Source organism: Poecilia formosa, unplaced genomic scaffold (genome assembly GCF_000485575.1).
Source record: "Poecilia formosa unplaced genomic scaffold, Poecilia_formosa-5.1.2 Scaffold358, whole genome shotgun sequence".
Taxonomy (NCBI): Eukaryota; Metazoa; Chordata; class Actinopteri; order Cyprinodontiformes; family Poeciliidae; genus Poecilia; species Poecilia formosa.
This window is the reverse complement of record NW_006800297.1, coordinates 515955-535559: the sequence shown is the minus strand read 5'-3', so window position 1 is coordinate 535559 and position 19605 is coordinate 515955. Positions and strand designations below refer to the sequence as shown.

Below are 19605 nucleotides of genomic sequence, written 5' to 3'. Positions count from 1 at the left end.
GTGGGTGGCGGAGCGGCGTCTCTGACTCTTCCTCAGCTGGCCAAAGACGATGAAGGACTCTACACCCTCCGGATCTTCACCAAGGACGGCACCGCTGAGCACAGCGCCTACCTGTTTGTCTCAGGTGAGACACTACATACGGTTAGCGTAGCTTTAGCTACGTCAGAGCTGTAGCGCCTGCCCTACACTGTCTAGCTGCATGCTTCCTCTGGTCTCTGTTTTAATTTGCCTCCTAGATGCTCCTGCGGCTGTGAAAGGAGCTCCTGGAGCTCCGATGAGTGTCAAGGCGTATGACGTCAACTCGGACTACGTCCTGGTTGCCTGGAAACCCCCCAACACGGTCAACGAGGCACCAATCACCGGATACTTTGTGGATCGGTCAGTCAGCAGCCTGAAGCACTGCAGGCTCTCTGTCAATAGACGTTAGCACTCCAGTTAAATATGTAGCATGCTAACTAAATATCTAGCTTCAAACAAGTTACTTAGATCAGAGATAGATATTCAACTTGAAGCCAAATATTTTGCTTGCTAACTAAGTGCATAGCTTCAATCTAAATATTTACCTTCCTATGTTGATATTTAATTTGGAGCTAAATATTTAATTTGATTCTTTGTTTTAATTCTTTGTTTGAAGCTTAATCTTTAGCTTGCTAACAAATGCTTAGTCTAAATATAGATATTTAGCTCCCTATTTAGTTTAAACCTAAATACTTAGCTTAGTTTGAAACTGTGACATGTATAAATTAAAAATAAAAACATTTCTTTCTCCTATAACAATATTAATCCAACTTTTTACTGTTGATTTTTGACTTTAAAAATGACATTCCATAATTCATAGTTTCATATTTGTTGAATGTTGAATGTTTTCCTCACAATACGTAAAATGTTTTAAGCTAGTTTTTTTTGTAAGTTACTGTGTGCTGCAGATACTGCAGTTTTTGTGAATAAAATGATAAATTTTTGTTGTAGGGAAAAAAAAAAACCTTTGACCTCACCAACCAAAAGAAGATTGTGGATCTGTAGGTTTGCCGATGATGGTGAAAACCCATCAGTAATAACAGTCTCAATGTTTTTGCCATGTTGTCTCCTGTTCTGTTGCGTAGCTGTGAAGCTGGCACTGACTCCTGGGTCCAGTGCAACCCGGCGCCGGTAAAGGTCTGCAAGTTCCCGGTGAGCGGCCTCGGCGTCGGCCACTCCTACTACTTCAGAGTGAGAGCCGTGAACAGCGCAGGCATCAGCAGACCGTCACGCAAGTCTAGCAAAGTGACCGCCATCGACGCCGCGGAGAGTCAGCGCCTGCAAGGTACCGACGAAGGTAAATACAGCGAACGGGGAAGGAAGACGTCAGCGGATCCTAATGGATGTTTTATCCTCCTTTCCAAAACCAGTGATAAAAATTGAAGGGAAATATGACATAGTGATCAAGGATGATGATCTGGAAGGTACAGTAGTGCACAAAGGCTGGTCTTTGTGCAGAGTTTTGCTCTCCTTTTCATTCTAGAATAATTCATACTTTCACCGAATACTAACCCGTTCCCATTGTTCCACGCCGCCATCGAATAACCACAATAAAACAACATTTCTTCATATTTAAAATCAAACTGATGGGACTCTACGTTCTTTTTTATCCTATTATCTGCGTACGTCGTGATCAGCAAAAGCAAAAGGTTTGAGAAATGCCTCAGGCTTGGACTGAAACAGCAGCAAAGTTTAAAGTTGTGCTTTGTTTTACACCCATTTTCTCCTGGTCTTGAGCTGTTTTATCTCCTTTAGGGAACTGTTTTCCAAAACTTTGCCTTTTATTTGCCTGTTTTCTAGCCTGTAGACCCATATATAACCAAACTACAGGGGAGTCTGGAGTAAGATGAGACATTTAGCTTGGTTGCTAACTTATACATCAGCATGTATTTCAGGATATTGTGCATTCTTTCAAACAGTCAGATCAATGTAAACATAACTGTTTCAATAATATAGCATGTCCAAAAAAGTTGTCTCATGGCTCAACTTAACCCAAAGTTACCTTTTTGACTTTATCTTTTTGCCTTCAGCTGAAATTTTTATCTTCAGTTTATACATAGCACAACTGATACATAAAACAAATTTAAATCTATTATGGTCTAAACACAATTCTTATGAAAAGTTTTAATTTAAAGAGTGGAAAAGTCTAACCACTTTACCCCATGAGGTTCTTGCCTTCACAAACTTCATCAAATGATCCTTCCTCCTAACTATTTGGTCACATGATCTAAGTTTTTACCATTTCCTAGCAACAGGAGGTTTTTCAACTTACTCCAGACTCCCCTACTGAATTTAAATATACAGTGTGTAGAAAGAGAACCAGTTAAAAAAAGATGTGAGGATATCTCAGAGGATGGTGAAGCGGACCAGCATCGCTGTGGGTTCAAGACGCAACATAATGGAGTCAGTCGGGTCATAAATTTAATAATTAGACTTCATAGAGTCTGATTCACGAGTGTGTTTATACTTTTATATAACAGTTTGAATGGATCAATGCGTTACCTGCAAACGTGTGGAAGTTGTACAAGATGATTCAGATGTTGAGTTGTAGCTTGCTAACTAAATAGATAGATAGATAGATAGATAGATAGATAGATAGATAGATAGATAGATAGATAGATAGATAGATAGATAGATAGATAGATAGATCGATCTGGCTAACTAAAAAGCTTGCTAGCCAGTTAAATAGCTGGCTAGCAAATAGCTTCCTGGATAGGAGGATAGGTAGATTTCCCTGGCTCCTTGGTATTTCTCTGTTGGCCACCTCTGTCCTCTGCTACTTATCGATGGTCTTAATATCTGGTTGTTTGGTCATTTTGTCCGTATAGTTCTGGATGTCAGTCTGGATCTTAGCTCCGTTACGTTCCACCACTTTGAAAGGGGATTCCCGTTTAGACCTGGGATTTCTCCAGATGTTTTTGTGCACCAAACCAGCCACTTGGTCCATCTTTTCCTGCTAGTATCTTACCCTGTGCTGGGAGATGCTGGATTGTTTCTGTGGTCTGTTTGTCTAGGATTCTGTAGATCTGTCCTTCTGTTTCTCTTGTTGCACCGCCCTGTGTAGCTCTTCCTTCAGACCTGACCTCAGTGGTAGGTTTTGGTCATTTCTGTCGCTTCTGGTGGTTTGTTGGTGGTTAAACTCTTTTTAGTATTCTTTGAATTTCTAACAAATTAATTTTTTAACTGAGCGTTGGATTCTCCCACTTTGTTTTCTTTCAGCTTTTCTGTTCACACTTTAATAGAGTGTTTAATTTTTCACTAAGCCTGATTACTCGTCATTCTCTACCCTACGCCAATAACTCGAAACACTGATTAAAACCATCAAATTAAAGTGAAAATAACATACACAGGATACAGACAGGGTTGTTGCTGGAGTCCTGCTTTCCTTCTAAACAGTAAATCCAATTTAAGCTCTTACATGCGACAGGTGGTGTTTATTTCTTAAAATAATTAAACAAATTGAATCGTTGAGAGCAGTTTTCTCCTCTCTGTTGGAGAGAAACTGAAAATCTCAGAAATTTTCAGTAACAGAAAATCTTAGCAAAGCCTTCATACTGGGACTCCTTCAATGGCTTCTGCTGTGTGTGCTTTGAACCTGAGAAGCATTCACTCCCGATCCAGGCTACGTAACTCTCCCTGGCGAGCCCACGGACGTGCATGCGTCAGAGATTTTGAAATCGTACGTGGTGCTGAGCTGGAAGCCTCCCAGCCCTCGTGGACGAGCTCCGCTCTGGTACGTCATTGAAAAGGTGCGTGTTGCTTCGCCGTTCGCCCTTTATTTTTATCAGTAGACACTCAGTAGCATCTCTGCTGCACAAAACAGAACCGTGAACCTTCACTTGTCTACACTGTTTAAAGCTGCAACATGTAACATTTATTAAAAAAATGTTTTTTTACATATTTAAAAACTGTTAACATGTCGCTAGTGTATGATATGAGACAGATAATTCGTGAAAAGATCGATCTCCTGAACCTTCTCACTGAACTGTTATTGGCGTCTGAAGAAATGCACCACATGCAGCCAAAACCCACCAATCAGAGCCAAGGGGAGGGGCTTAACGCTGTCAGTCAACCTCATGTACTTGCTGCTCAATGTGCAAGTAACACGTTAAGTTGCAGAGATGCAACTTAACGTGACAGGAGGAGAAAGGCTGCCGTCCTCCAGGCATTGCGCCAGTCAATGTAAGGATGCTTATTGGTGCCCGGAAAACGATAAAATCCCGACATCATCATCAGAAAATTCCCCCGGATCGAATTTGAAAATTGGATGTTCCTGCCAGCAGTTGGGTTTAGTCAACAACTTGTAGGTGGAAGTGAGAGCGTTGCGCAACATAAATAATCACCCGGTCGCAACACGGTGCACTAAATAACACTGGGTTACAAAGACATATTTTTGGGATGTTGTCTATGTTTTTTCAGCTGAATTGGGAATATTTTCCACCTCTGAATCCAAAAATGGCATCCATTTTTCTCAATCTGGTCAGGTTCTTATTCTAATTTGATTTAGAGAAATCCGATCTTCTGACTAAATTGATTACAATTTTGTGACATTATCAGTTCATTTCCGTTAATATTTCTCACCCAAAACAGGTTTTAGGAGAAGAAAAACGTTTTCTAACAGAGTCTATTAGTTAAATGTTATAAACTTGGATTTCTGTCAGTCCATGTGAATTGAACATTACGTCTTAATTGTGTAAAATCCTCCATCTCTTTGCTCCTCCTGCTCTTCACTCATTGATTCTCTGGAAACTGATCCACATGTGAGAACAAGCCATGCATTTTGATGCTCATGTTGCATCCATAGTTCAGGAAGTTGACCTGATTGAGCAAAACCAATGTGATTTTTGGGTTCAGCACATCAAAATTACCCTAAAACAGTTGAACAACCCCAGACAGTTTGTTGGCTGCTGAACAGGGTAATAAAACATAATTTAATGAAGATTATAATTTTCCTTAAGGAATTTTAATAATCAAGGTAGCAGAATCATTGGAGGAATCGTTAGTTAAGACCCGCCTCCTGGCTCTGATTGGTTGTTTCCAGTTAGCACTGGGAGCTCAGGTTTTTACAGACTATCTGTCTCATACCATACAGTCACAACATGATGACAGTTTCAACAAATATGCAAAGAAAACATGTTTTATAAAAGTTGCATACTGCAGCTTTTAGCGTCTAGTGGAAGCTGGAAACATCACGGTAATGGAAATAGTTCCCGTCTGTTTTGATTTATCCAACAAGCTGAGCTGTTGAAGCGTTCATGAAGTCTCTGGGTTTTCATGGGAGCTCTACCATCTATGCCTCCCTCCTCCCACAGTGCTTAGCAGGCACTGGAGCGTGGCAGCGGATCAACACAGCCGTCAAACTGCACTCGCCCCGTTACCCGGTTTTTGATTTGCAAGATGGGCAAAAGTACCAGTTCCGAGTCTTTTCCGTCAACATGTACGGCTCCAGCGAGGCGTCGGCGCCTTCGGAGCCCATCCAAAAGGTCGATGAGGATGGTAAGAGCAGCCAGGTCTAAACTGCTTCACCGAGCCAGTCGGGAATAAATAAATCTTTATTTTGGTTCGCAAAGTGTCAGTGTTTAATATGAATTGCTTTTATGTGTGTTTTAAAGTGCTGGCCTCATGACTGTTTTCCTTTGGGTTGAAATTTTTATTGACTTTTATTTTATTCCTGAAGAGATAAATTGAGGATTATCTCACCAGTTTCTCTCCACAAATTCAGACAGAGTTTTATAGAAAAGCAGCATCATGAAATTATTATTGTTTTTTTAACGAGTGTCGTTTGTAAAGTTACACAGTCAATAATTTGGGTTATTTAGTCTGTCATAAGAGAAAGGAAAAGAAAGGAAAAGTCTTTTTCAAAGTCTTTTTCAAACTAAATATTTAATTTATTATCTAGTTTGGAAACTAAACGGTAGCTTCAAACAAACAGTTTGAAAGCTAAATAAGCCACATATCTGGCTTACAAATGAAATATTTAGATTCCTAAGAAAATATGTAGCTTTGTGCTAAATATGTAGCTTTAAGCTACATATTTTGTTTGAAGCTAAATATTTATGTTCCAAGTAAAAATATTTAGTTTGGAGCTAAATATTTGGTGTGAAACTAAATACTTAGTTTGAAACTGATATGATATTGTGAAAGAAATGACTGAAAAATTAACTTTTATATTTTTCTCCTTAACCCAAATTATTCAAAATTTTGACTGTGCAACTTTCCACACAACACCCCGTAGTTTGGAGCCGAGAGTTTTACATGATTTAAATATAGATATTTACCTCACAACATGTAAAATGTTTAAGCTTAGCCAGGTTTTTAAAAAGTGACTGTGTGTTGCAGGTATCGAGCTGCCGGTTGGTATGTATGAATAAAATCATAAATCACTTTTATGCAAAGTCTTGCACCTTTAATTTAAATCAACAATGACTCCTCTATTCTATTCTATTCTATTCTATTCTATTCTATTCTATTTCATTCTGTTCTATTCTATTTCATTCTGTTCTATTCTATGCTGTTCTTTTCTTTTCTTGATGCACTCTTTCAGTTTGCTGTTAAGGCACCAATGTATTCGTCTCCCACTGTCTTTGTCTTGAAAAACAAAACCACTCTCTTGTTTCACAAAATAAATTGTAACAGTTTGTTTCACTAAAAACACAAAAAACACTTTACAAAGAGTTGTTCACCTGACTACTGTGTTGAAGAAGACATAAGGTCTCATGTCTTAGATTATTGTAAAATTGTTCTCTGTCCTTTTTTAGCTCAACTTCAGAGACTTTAAACATGATTCTAATGTAATCAATGTGACTTTTATTTGTATTTTTTGTCGATTCTGAATTTTTGTTTCGACATAACATTTTCCATTTGACTCCAAAGTTAATTTAAATGCAGTAAATGGATCCTGACCTCTTTAACGGATGGTTTTTGTTTGAACAGGCGTTCCCTCGGCTCCGGGGAAGATTGTTGCCACCAGAAACACCAAGTCGTCTGTGTTTGTCCAATGGGAAGCTCCACAACATCTGAAGAACCTGCTGGGTTATTACATCGACGGCCGGGTTGTCGGAGCCAAGGAGTGGTTCCCCTGTAACCACAAACCGTTCAGACATAACAGGTGAGACGTGCCGGGATCTGAACGGCAGATCAGCTCCAGTTCTACTGCCGGGAGAGATTTCTGGGGTGGAAAGTTGTTTTTACCTGAGGTTAACCAAATTTGTCCCGCTGTGTGTTGACATAAGCAGCGAATCACATAAACACAGAATGTTGATGATGATTTCAAAGTAATTTCTGATTCCCCTGGTTGCTGAAAGTAACAGCAGGGAACATTTTGTTCTTTTTGGTTTGGTGCCAGTTACGTTCCCACAATCCCGCTCTGCTGAGGCGCCAACCAAACGCCAAACTGGGCCAAAAGTTTGAAAAGAACATCAAGTCCGAAAAAGAAAATTCAAAACAGTTTTTCAGTTTCAATGTTTTGCTTTTTGACAAACTTTATGTCCTCAGTTTTGCTCCACCGCCCAAGACCGGACCAAAATAAGAAGTGGGCCCAAAACAGAGGCCTGGTGTTCCCCTCTTGTTATATCTGTAAAATCTGACATGATTTAAATAATCGCTGAAGCTCCTGATTAACAGCTGAACTTCTGCAGAGATCCCCACCAAACTGTAAAGTCTGCAAATTAAGACATTTTGATCGAACTGATAACTCACTGTTTCTAATATTTGCCCTGGGATTAGTGGTGTAACTCGATTAAAAATTTTAATTTAATTAATGGCAGAGGCTGTAATTAATTAATCACAGTTTAATCGAAAGTCAGATATTGACAAAAATAAGCAGCATTTTCAATTCAACAACCCCATTTGCTGCGAAATCTTTGAAGAAATAGACATACGTGTTCAGCAACAAAGATATTTATTGTTTATATCTTATTTAGGTTATTCAATCATCAGATTGGTGCCAATAGCTGTAATAACCATCCAGATTTCAAATGTTTCATCTCATCATTCATGTAACCTCTGAAAAAACACAAATGTAGAAATGTGAACTGTAGTCGCTGCTGCTATGCTACACGTTTAGCATTGAGATGCTACTCTAAGCTGGAACAGCTGCGCTAACAGGCTAACTCCCTTTAGCATAACTTCAACACAACAATAATCTTTTCCAGCGTCTCATCGGATCGGTTTTTGATTCAAAAATTAACTCCCAGGTCAAGAAGAAACTATTTTGTCATTTAATGCTGTTTGTGGATGTAGCTTGTGTGTCAGATTTATGGTCGTACCAGAAACATGTAACTACACTGGGTTCCAGCAGGAACCTTTGTATGTAAATAAAAAATAAATAAAATAAAAAATATTAATTAAAAAAATGCAATTGATTGCATTAAAATCTAATTTTCATAATTAATTAATCAAAATTAACACATTATAGTCCCGATCCAAATTAAAGCATTTGAGCCAAAGATAAAGTTTATTTTATTGGCAATCAAGTGATCTGTAATTTTCCATTAAAAACCAGTTCTAAGCTTAAAATATTCAGTATGTGATTCCACAAGCCCAAATGGATAATATTTTATCTTAAAATGTATTTAATTTATAGTTTTTCCTTCCTGATTTGAACAGCCCAACCTGATTAAATACCCCGTCAAATATATTTCTGTGGTTTGAAAAACAACATATAGGAACAGGATTAGAACCATACAATCGTTTTTTCTTAATATTAGTCTGCAAAACCATGAAAACCTGATCATTGTAGTTAAATCTGACAGAGTGCTGAGGATGATTGTTACTTATAGTGAAACGTACTGAATGTGTGTCAGGTTTGTGGTCCACGGCCTCATCCCAGGGGAGAGCTACGTTTTCCGCGTCCAGGCTGTGAACATCTTTGGCCTCAGCGAAGAGTCTCAGGAGTCGTCTCCCATCGCCGTGGAGCCGGCTCTGGGTAAGAAACATAAATACCTCTGGACTCAGACTGCATTTTCAAACTACTCCTGGTCAGATAAACCTACAAACGTTTGGAATAAAAAGTTAAACGGTAACCCAACAGGTGGCAAAGCTCATCCTCAGTACATCTCATTTCATTGTTCTGTCCAGGGAAGGGAGTGGATTACGGTATGTATTAAAACGAGTTAATATCCAACTATACTGACTCACTTCTGCTTTTGTTCCTCCTTCACCCTAACAAAACCACGTCTTTCATCTCCCTCTGTTCCAGTTTTTACTCTTCACAGATAAACTGGGTTCAATAAAAGTTCAAACACAGATGTTCACATGTGCAGGGGCGGTCCCAGCCTGTTTGGGGCCCTGGGCCGACATGCCATGTACCATCATACCATCACTCAAAACTTCTGTTAATATTCACAAGAAACAAGAATGATACTACAAACACACAAAGCAAGGCACAAACCATATACCATGGTGTGTTGCATGTTATTGTTTACATCTGGAAATTTTGCGCTTGTGCACAACGCTAAAGGGCAAAAAGATGATTAATTTACTTGCCATCCGTAGCTGCGCTGCTGCGGTAGAACAATCTGGTTAACAAAATGAAACCTGGAGATGTAGGTATTAATTTAGAGCAGCGCGTCACAGAAAAGGGAAAAATTATGCAGAAAACCGGTGAAGAACAACTTGTATCCTCCTTTTATAGCTCTCTGTGGTGGCCACACTATGCACAGACCTGTTGCCGTAGCAACTGACAACAACACCACTAGTGTATCAGGATTCAACATCAAAAAACAGTCAAGCAGTCCTTTACAGTATTATGATCTCAGGTTTTATGTTTATTTTGCAAATATTAATAAATCATCGTCTCAGCATAGAGGTGGTAGATTAGATTAGCTAATTTAATTTACTGAAGATCGGTCAGAGATGGTGTGGGTTTTTTTTAACGGAACCGAAACTCAGAATTCCACAGCACACCTTCATGTTAAAGTTTTCATAGTCAAACTAGCATAACTGACCTACTTCACTGTCCCTCAATATTTTCTTTAAATTAAAACTTTTTCCTGACCTTGTTATTTAGTAGCTAAGCACTGCATCTCCTCGTCTTTTATATACATTTAAGATTTTAATATGTTATGTTGACAACTTGACAGCTACAACCAATGGTAGTCATTGTTCGCTAGCAGAATCTTGCGCGCTTGATGTTACATTGCAACGTGTCTATACAATACAAATACAAAAAATAAATACTGTAGAAAATAAATACAATTATAATAAATTGCACCATTTGTCATGTAGAAACAGGCAACAGATTTAACTACAAAAGTGTTTACCAGTATAACAGTTCATGCCGCCCCTGAGGAGAAATCGCCCTGGGCATATGCCCAATTCGCCCTATCAGAAACCGCTTATGCACATATGATCACAATACTTGTTGCTAACAGTAGTTTTTAAAATGTTTGTCCAAATCCTGAAGAGAATGTGTGAAAAGTCTGAAGTTCAGATGGGATCTTGTGACGTTTTCAGCGACTCCCAGCGCTCCGTACGGCATCACCATGCTGAGCTGCGATGGCTCCTCCATGACTTTGGCCTGGAAGAAACCCAAACACTCCGGCGGATCCAAGGTCAACGCTTACTACATCGACAAGCGGGACGCTGACACTTTGGTGTGGAAGGAGGTCAACCTGGCTGCCGTCACTGAGCGGATCTGCACTGTGAGTTTACTGAAGCAATAATCTCTTACTATATTTTAACTGTAATTAAAATCAAGCTTTGTTTGTTATTTTAGGTGGACAATCTAACAGAGGGAACTTTCTACGAGTTCAGGATCCAGGCTGCTAATCTAGCTGGTGTTGGTCTGCCATCAGCTCCCAGTATGCCGCTGAAATGTGAAGCTTGGACCATGGAGGAGCCAGGTATCCGTTCCTCTGAGGTTTTTAACTACTCTAATATTATTAATCCAGCTGGAACAATAAAAGCCTTTTCAGAAGCTTCAGGGTTCTGGGAGTGGCGTTGCAGAAAATGTGTGTATATGTATATATATTTTGATTTTCAATTTTATTTTTAATTTTAAAAATAAAAACATTTTTTATACAATTATTTTTTATTATTATTTTATCTATTTGCAAACTTTTAATCTACCTACAAGTACATCTTAAGTAGAATATAAATAGATGTTTCAATTTTAAAATCCTGCTTATAAGTAGATTTTTAATTCTATTTTTAATTTTTAAAAATAAAATATAAAAAATTATAATAAAATTAAAAATGTTTAAATTTCTTAATTTTATTTTTAAAGATAAAATTATAACTGCATATATATATTTGAATATATTATTTTTAGATATTTTTTATTTTATTTTTCATTTTCAAAATTGAAAAATAAAATGTTTTTTTTTTTATTTCCAGACGGGGCCTCGCCCCCTTCCACTCCCCCTTGAGGACACTACTGAGTTTTAGTATCTAGATGTAGCTCTCGTTTGACAGATGATTTAAACTCCTACTGAGTTTCACTCAGTTATTATTCAACCATGCTGGTGCTACGATACAAAGCTTCAGGCTCCCTGAACCACTTTTTACCAGTGTGGGTCAGATGAATCCTGACATTGTGAGACGTTTGTGTGTTTATGGAACCGAAACCTGCAGATGCCCGGGGCCCACATGCCACTAAATCCGGCCCTGCATTCACATGTTAAAAACGGTTCAATATGTTCTCCGTAAATGTCCTATTTAGGAATAAACTTTGGATTTTGCCAGACTATCTTTTGTTCTGCTTGTTCTGTGTATTAAAGGCCCGGCCTATGACCTGGGCTTCAGGGAGGTCAGAGGTCAGTCCCTCGTCATCCTATGGAAAGCTCCCGTTTATACTGGAGCCAGTGCTGTGACTGGATACTTTGTGGATATGGCCAAGAAGGGTTCAAGTGAGTTTGTGACTCTGAATGGAGACCCTGTGAGTCATCGCTACCTGCAGGTAGGAGACCTGATGAGTTACCTGTAAGACTCCAGTTTAGATTTAGCACCTTGAAGCAGCTCCACACGGTTTGCTACAGGTGACTGGACTGGAGGAAGGAAGTAGCTACGTCTTCAGAGTCCGTGCTGTCAATTCTGAGGGAGTTGGAAAAACCTCTGAGCTGTCTGAGCCTGTCTGTGCCAAAGCTCTTCCAGGTAACAATAAATCAACGCTGCCAAACCATAACACGTTTGTTAGATGCAACCTCACCTCAGTATGTTTCATTAAAGGTCACCTGTTACGCTTCTTTTGAACTGGTTAGGATAGTTACAAAACCTGATCATTACATTACAAAATCTTTCTTAGATATTGAGACTTTTAGTCAGTTCTGCTTATCCTGAGGTGTTTTATGGCGTCCTGTCACTTTAAATTCAAATAAGCTGCCGCTGACCACGCCCCCTAACTCGACGTTTACACTCACATGTGAAAATGGCTGCAAGCAGCATTTATACAATTATACATCTTTGAAAAGCAGAAATTGGGTAAATCAACAACAAAACCCTTGTCTTTTCCAGCAGCCATTATGTAGGCATACATTGGTAAAACCAGCTGACCAAACATCCTGGAATTCAGCTTCGGTTGCTAGGTAACGGTTAGCCTCAGCTGGAGTTGCTAGGTAACGTTATGTTCCAGAGGTCATTTTCCAGACACCAAAAAACATTAATTTATTAACTTATTTCTGTTTTTATAACCAGTTGAAACCCTAATAGAAGTAAAAAAAAATGTGCAAAATGTGAATTTTGCATAATAGGGCTCCTTTAAGTAAAAGCAACTTATATAGCTTATGCTAACAGGTATCTGTTTATCTTTACTGACAGGAACTACAGAGATCGTAGCCGGTGTGGACGAGGAGACCGGAGATGTTTTCCTGTCGTTTGAGGCCTGTGAGATCTGTGAAACATCCAAGTTTGAGTGGTCAAAGAACTACAAACCCATTGGTGATTGTCCCAGAGCCACCATCACAGCCAAGGGCAGAACGTAAGCTGCTCTTTTTCAGGGGGGAAACGTCTATATCTGTGCAGAATATATATGTACAACTGAAGGTGACATAATTACCTTATTGTGCCATAAAATGGAGCCTGGAAAACACGTAATACTGCCCTTTAAGTGATAACAGTAAGGAGGCCTTTCTGGTGGTTTTTCATATTAAACTCTGCTTCACAGCTCCAGACTGACCTTCACCAACCCCGATAAGGACGATTTGGGCAGATACTCTGTGGTCGTCACCGACACCGATGGAGTTTCATCCAGCTACACGCTGACTGAGGACGGTAGGTCATCGCTTTCAGAACCTTCAGAACCAGTTCAGACTCTCCTGGTTCACTCTGACTTCCTGGTTGTTTTCTGTTCCTCAGCTTTGAACACAATGCTTGAGCTCAGCTATGCCATCAGGCATCCAGGTAAACGTCTTGCCATCACACCCGCTGCGTTATTTTTTCCTCTTTAACAAAATGTTGGTGCATTTGCGTCTTTGTCTCTGCGCAGTCGTTCCTCTGAAACACAACCTCAACTATGAGATTCTGGAGAAGGGACACGTTCGTTTCTGGCTGCAGGCCGTCAAGCTGTCTCCGTCCGTGTCCTACAGGTTCATCGTTAACGACAAAGCGGTCACCAGCGGGGAGGTAAAACGTTTCACTTCAGAATCAGACGATCGTTCTGCTGTGTTTGTTTAGGATGACGATGGTATGAAACCTCACTGAACCTGACATTTTTACTCAAAGAAATGACAGGAGCACACATCACCCTCATCCTTATCATGCAATCTGCTTTAGTTTCACTTGGTTGCTATTAGGAAAGTCCAGATCCGACTACGTGGCTTCAGACTCGATCGGAATCGGGCGTTAAATCCCAACCCAGAGCAGATACTTACAGCTCTGGAAAAACTAAGAGCCCACTAAAAATGATCAGTTTCTCAGATTTTACTCTTCATAGGCATATATTTGAGTAAAATTAACTTTGTTCTTTTATTCTATGAACTACTGACATGTCTCTAAAACTCCAAGCAAACATTTACCATTTATTTGCAGAAAATGAGAAATGATCAAAATAACAAAAAAGATGCAAAGAAAACAAATTCATATAAGTTTAGAAGTAACAATAGCAATGTTTTAACTCAGAGATCAGTATTTGGTGGAATAACCAGCAGGTTTTCAATGCGGTTCTGTGCAGTGGGCCCTTCGTTGTTTCCAGAACCATATCTGTATATTTGTTCTAAACCCAAATGGTGACGCAGAGTCAGAGTTCAGCCTGTCGCAATAAGCAGTGAATCAATTAATCGCATGATAAATTAAAACAATAACCAGTGACAAGTCTGGCTACTTTTTCTGGTTTATTGGAAACTTTGGCAACAGAACAGGAAACACCGACGGCACCGCGGTTACAGCGAGCCGAGCAGTGAGAGCTGCCATGAGAAACTGCAGTGTAAACACAGTTTTTCTAACAAAAACAATGCATTTGAGTTACAAAGTCTCACTGTTATGTTAAGTGATAAACAAGGTGGATAAAATAAAAAAACAAGGTTAAAATATATCCAATCGGGACTCGTTGCCGACATTCAAAATCAAAGGACGGGTCAGGACTCCCTGGTTTCTAACATAAACACACGACACTAAACCAAAGATCACAGAATCAGCAGATCCTCGCAGCAGGAGTCCAGATTTACTGCCATGTTCAATCTGCAAACTGAATGCTGATGCATTTAAATGACCGTTTCGCTCAGGGTCAGAAGATCAGCCATGATGTAGCTTCAGGGGTCATCCAGATGACCGTGGATCATTTCACCAGAGCCAACGAGGGAACATACACCGTCCAGATCAACGACGGCAAAGCCAAGACCCAGAGCTCCCTGGTGCTGGTGGGAGACGGTGAGACTGACCCACATTTCTGAAATAAAACATCACCTGACAAAAGCTATTGTATTGGTAAACTCTGGTATTGTTTAAGTATTTCAACTTTTGGTGGATTTATGAGAAACATGTTGCTGTTTTTCTTTCCAGCGTTCAAGGCAGCTCTGAAGGAGGCCGAGTTTCAGAGGAAAGAGCACATTAGGAAGCAAGGTAAAGCCCAGGGAGTTAGCATTTTAATTAAGACTCAATCAGATAAATCGATGATTTGAATAATCGTCAACTAATTTAGTGATTGATTAATCGTTAACTGTTTCGATCAATTCATTACATCATGTTATGACATTATAACATGATGTAAAGCTAAAAAAGGTTGATTTTTAGCTCATACCCCGACTTAAGTCCAGTTTTATTTGACTCACACCTGTCTTCACCTGGTTCAAACTCTGTAAAAATAAATCTGCTATTAAGCATTTCTGCCATCCATCTCTTAATTAATGCAAAAAATTATCAACAGATCAGCTCTGTACTGTATTAATAAGTCGAGCAGAAAGAGCTGAACTTTTCACACATTAACGTTAGAAGTAATTTTTTAAAATGCCTCCTGTTACAATCAAGTGTGCACTAAAGAAATGCTATATTATTGCATTTAAGGCAATAAATACGTATTATTTGAAAAAGGGAATTGAATTGTGCATTTACATCTGTTTCTAATGTTGATAAAATAAGTTTAAGTGACTAAATAAAAAATCTGCCTGATGAGCCACTGAAGTAAATTTAATAAAATAAGTCCAGTTTTTAAAATCTGATTGAGTAATCATCAGAACAATCAATAAGTTAGTCGATCACTGAAATAATCTTTAGTTGCAGCCTTAGTTTTAATGCATCTTTAACTGACAGCTGCCTTTCGTCAGACCCAAAATGAGAGATTTTCTCATCTTGTTTCCACTGCAGGTCCACATTTCTCTGAGTATCTTGACTTCACCGTCACTGAGGATTGCACAGTGATGCTCACCTGCAAGGTAACAGGCTTCCAACTCGTGTGTTTATGCATTTTAACGTTAGCTTTCACCAGCCTCCCATCTTTTCTGGGCTGTTGAGGTGAATGGGTTTTCGCCTGTTTGCAGGTGGCCAACGTAAAAAAAGACACGGCTTTCCACTGGTACAAGGAGGATGATGAGATTGTTCCTGAGACTGCGCCCAACGTCATGTCTGGGTCCTGCGCTCTTCCTCTGCCTCTGGTAAACACCACCAATATTAAACTCCTCTTAAAGGGAAACTATGCAGCTGCTGACGGATAAAAATATGTTTGTGTTTTTTAAAGTTCTCCAGAAAAGACCAAGGCGTTTACAAAGCCGTGCTGAGTGACGACAAAGGAAAGGACACTTCTGTTTTTGACATTTCTGGCAAAGGTATTTATGGCAGCGTGAGCTTCGTTTAATCTGCATAAAAGTTAAAATCTGTGTTGATTCAGTTTTTCCTCTGATTTTCAGTGTTTGATGACATCATCAATGCAATCGCTCGCAATGCTGGTAAGTTTGACCTGCTGTTAATATAATCCTTTTATTTTGGTTCCTTTTATCCTTATTAATTAACTTGTTTATTATTATTGGAGCTTTGCAATCAAATTTCACTCATTATGTTCATTTTAAATGTTCAGTTGATGATAATAAAGTCTGTGTACGTCTTAATTATTCCTATTTAGACTCGTAAAGGTCACTTACATCCAGTGTTTACTCAGTAATCAGTTGTTAGTATTTAACAGCATCACAGGCCCACAGCATCACACGTCTTCCACCGTGCTGCATGGAAGCTGCGTGGTGCTTTTCCGTATAATCTTCCTGTTGGGCCCACAAGCCAACATAATCTGAAACTTCCTTCAGAGGCATCCGTTTCTTACAACTTTAGCATGATCTCTGTTTTTCAAAGCATTTTGGGTAAAAATGGCTGGAGATTTAAGTGGTTTTAAAGAAACAAAATGTTTTTTTTTTTACACTGAATAAAGACATTTAATGAAAAGTTGGACTTTACTGAAGGTTCCACTATGAGAACACGCCACTGTCAGCAGTACCAGTAAGCTGGATTATATCTTGGAATAATTTGAAAAGTTGTAATTTCATAGGAAGGAGAGAAGAAGTCACCGTAGATTTCTGGTGCAGAAGAAAAGCAGCTGGACAGAAATCCCTCTGAGTCAGTGGCTGGTGTTTGTCTTCCTGGTTCCTGACTCTATGTGTGTGTGTGTGTGTTTCAGGTGCGTCTGCCTCTGAGCTGGTCATGCAGTGTACTCCAGAGGGCATCAGACTGCAGTGCTACATGAACTACTACACAGAGGAGATGAAGACTGTCTGGAAGCACAAGTACATCACCAGAGTTTTCACACAACTCATTAGCACTAACGAGCAAAAACAGACGTGAAATCATCCATTTCCACGTCAGGATTTAGTAACATCTGGATCAAAATAGGAGGCTGAATTTGAGATTATTTGGCTGTTTTACATTGAAATGTTTAAGTATAAATATCTAGTATTATCTGATTTTTTCTTTAATGTAAAAAGTGTCTGCAGCCTGAGAACCTTCTGCTGATGTTGGACTTGTTTTACTTATGAACATAAATGGTGTTGGAGCTCATTTAATTTCTGTGACATACAGTCAACCGTGTAGTAACACACCTACATACCTTAACGACACAAACCAGTTCTTATTGCACAGCACCGCTTTACTTCTGACTTGGAAAATCTTAACTCTGCGCTACTGTAAACGTGCTCTACTCATATACTCGTATGTGTGTGTAGTTTTTGAAGTCTTAAAGGTGATGTGTATGTGACTGCAGGGAGAGTAAGATCGCCTCCTCTGAGAAGATGAGGATCGGCGGCACTGCAGAGATGGCCTGGATGCAGATTTGTGATCCGTCCGATAAGGAGAAGGGTCACTACGCCATTGAGATCTCAGACGGCGTTACGACTCACACCCGGACCTTTGACCTCTCCGGACAAGGTATTACACTACCTCCACGTCTAAACATGCAGCTACGAAAAATATATATATAATCTAAGATTAGAGCTGCACCTGTCAGGGATTGTGAACCACATTTCAGAGCAGAGATACTGATTTTGCTCCTTGAACAAGTTGGGATAAATACAGCGGCCAAACAAAACGTTCATCACATTTTTTTCATTCTTGGATAATATTTAATCTGCTCAGTTCTGCTTCTCTTGAGCTTTAGGACACTTTGAATACCAATAAGCTGCAGCACCACACCCACAACTCAACGTTTACGCTCGTTCATGAAAATGGCTGCAAACAGACGCACAATTATTCAACAGTACTTTTTTTGAAAAGCAGAAGTGGAGCCTCCTGCACAACCAATAAGAAGTCGGCAAATGGTTTCTGAATGGCAAGTCAACAACTGAACAGTTGTCTTCTCCAGCAGCCATTGTACAACGCATACAGCAGTAAAACCAACTGACCAAACGTCTTGGGAACTCAGCTTGTGTTGCTAGGAGACGGGCTGGGCTTTTCTGGGTTGCTAGGTAACGGTCCAGTTCCGTCTCATTTGTTGATTTGTCAGAAGGTTTTTGAAACAACTCATTTTCCAGACACCAAAAAACATTACGGTATTGCCAAAAGATGGCTAGTTGTTTGTTTTAAGCGACTAAACCAAATGGAAGTACAAGAATGTGGAAAATATAAATGTTCCATTATAGGTCGCCCTTAAAAGCACTAAAAGCCCCACCAACATGCTTTAAAACAAACATTTTAACTGACTTAATGAAATGTTTACAGCATGTCCAGTGATGTATTGATTTATGCATTTCGTTTTCACAGCGTACACCGACGCCTATGAAGAGTATCTCCGGCTTAAGTAAGTCGTTTGGATATAACAGTTTGTGAATTTGTATTGAAATCATTTTAATAACACTGAACCTTTTGGGTTTTAGGGCAGCTGCATTTGCTGAGAAGAGTAAGTAGATCTCTTTTTAATGTTGACACCAAACGTGTATTTATTCCCTCACGATAATTAAATTTAGCTTATTATTTTAAACTCAGAGAAAGGTAGAAAACCTAAAGTAAAGGACTTTTACCAACATTTTAATCCCACTTTGAGCTCCATAAATGTGTTTTTGTTTGTTCTTCATGTGAGTTTCTGAGTCCTGATGTTTGTTTTGCTCCAGACCGCGGCAGAGTGGTGGGCGGACTGCCTGATGTGGTCACCATCATGGAGGAGAAGGTGAGAGGCTTTCAGGCCCACATCAACCTTAAAGAAATGTTTGTTTTACACGCTTACATCAGCTCTGTGCTGAGAAGGTCAAGGGTCAGCGCTGAACTGCCGCAGCAGCATTCCTGATGAATGAATGCGAGAGCGAGATAAAAGCATCAGGGCTGCAATGTACTGCTAAAAAAAAACAGAACAAGATCAAGAACTGCTGAATTTTAGATTTTTAAAACATTTCACCTTATTTCAGACCAAGACAAAGACGTCCCAGTTACATGTCATAACTCCGTTCACACAGTTCACTGTCAACAGACAAAAACACATTTTTAAAGACACTCTTCTGGTTTTACCGAAGTCTCAGATTAGCAGCTAAATAAACTGCAAAGCTGTAAGAGAAAATAAAAAAATTAAAAACAGTTTCATTTTGGTTTTCTGAAGGTAACACCTTAAAATTACTTTTGTTTTTCTTGTAAACGATGTTTTATTAAACAAAACCACAGATGGGAAAATAGAAAACAAGGCAGACAGTAAATGGATCTATAACCAGTTAATCAACCTGGTATTTCCTGATGCCAATCGCTGCCAAACTTGAC

The 19605-nt window shown here is 39.3% G+C and overlaps 1 protein-coding gene and 1 long non-coding RNA gene across 4 annotated transcripts in view; one reads left to right on the top strand and one right to left on the bottom strand.

Moving 5' to 3' along the window:
* Positions 1-19605, top strand: part of myom2a (myomesin 2a) — a 32449-nt gene that overhangs the window by 11219 nt on the left and 1625 nt on the right. For 2 of the 3 annotated variants that reach the window (XM_016662085.1, XM_016662086.1), the window contains 27 exons: positions 1-124; positions 237-378; positions 1104-1303; positions 1389-1442; positions 3640-3767; positions 5331-5514; positions 6952-7126; positions 8823-8944; positions 10474-10661; positions 10736-10862; positions 11739-11917; positions 11997-12111; positions 12775-12934; positions 13121-13227; positions 13312-13356; positions 13442-13578; positions 14676-14820; positions 14953-15012; positions 15754-15821; positions 15927-16040; positions 16124-16211; positions 16293-16331; positions 17051-17156; positions 17630-17793; positions 18625-18661; positions 18738-18760; positions 18972-19027. The exon at positions 1-124 is cut by the window's left edge and continues 1 nt beyond it. In XM_016662085.1, coding sequence (XP_016517571.1) covers positions 1-124; positions 237-378; positions 1104-1303; positions 1389-1442; positions 3640-3767; positions 5331-5514; positions 6952-7126; positions 8823-8944; positions 10474-10661; positions 10736-10862; positions 11739-11917; positions 11997-12111; positions 12775-12934; positions 13121-13227; positions 13312-13356; positions 13442-13578; positions 14676-14820; positions 14953-15012; positions 15754-15821; positions 15927-16040; positions 16124-16211; positions 16293-16331; positions 17051-17156; positions 17630-17793; positions 18625-18661; positions 18738-18760; positions 18972-19027 — 3087 coding nt within the window. Of the gene's footprint in view, positions 125-236; positions 379-1103; positions 1316-1388; positions 1443-3639; positions 3768-5330; positions 5515-6951; positions 7127-8822; positions 8945-10473; positions 10662-10735; positions 10863-11738; positions 11918-11996; positions 12112-12774; positions 12935-13120; positions 13228-13311; positions 13357-13441; positions 13579-14675; positions 14821-14952; positions 15013-15753; positions 15822-15926; positions 16041-16123; positions 16212-16292; positions 16332-17050; positions 17157-17629; positions 17794-18624; positions 18662-18737; positions 18761-18971; positions 19028-19605 lie in introns of all 3 variants that reach the window. The other variant, XM_016662087.1, reaches the window with a different exon arrangement.
* Positions 19035-19605, bottom strand: part of LOC103153658 (uncharacterized) — an 8030-nt gene continuing 7459 nt past the window's right edge. The window contains exons 2-3 of the long non-coding RNA XR_477818.2: positions 19253-19314; positions 19035-19140 (exon numbers count right to left, since the gene is read on the bottom strand). This is a non-coding gene — a long non-coding RNA (uncharacterized LOC103153658). The remainder of the gene's footprint in view (positions 19141-19252; positions 19315-19605) is intronic.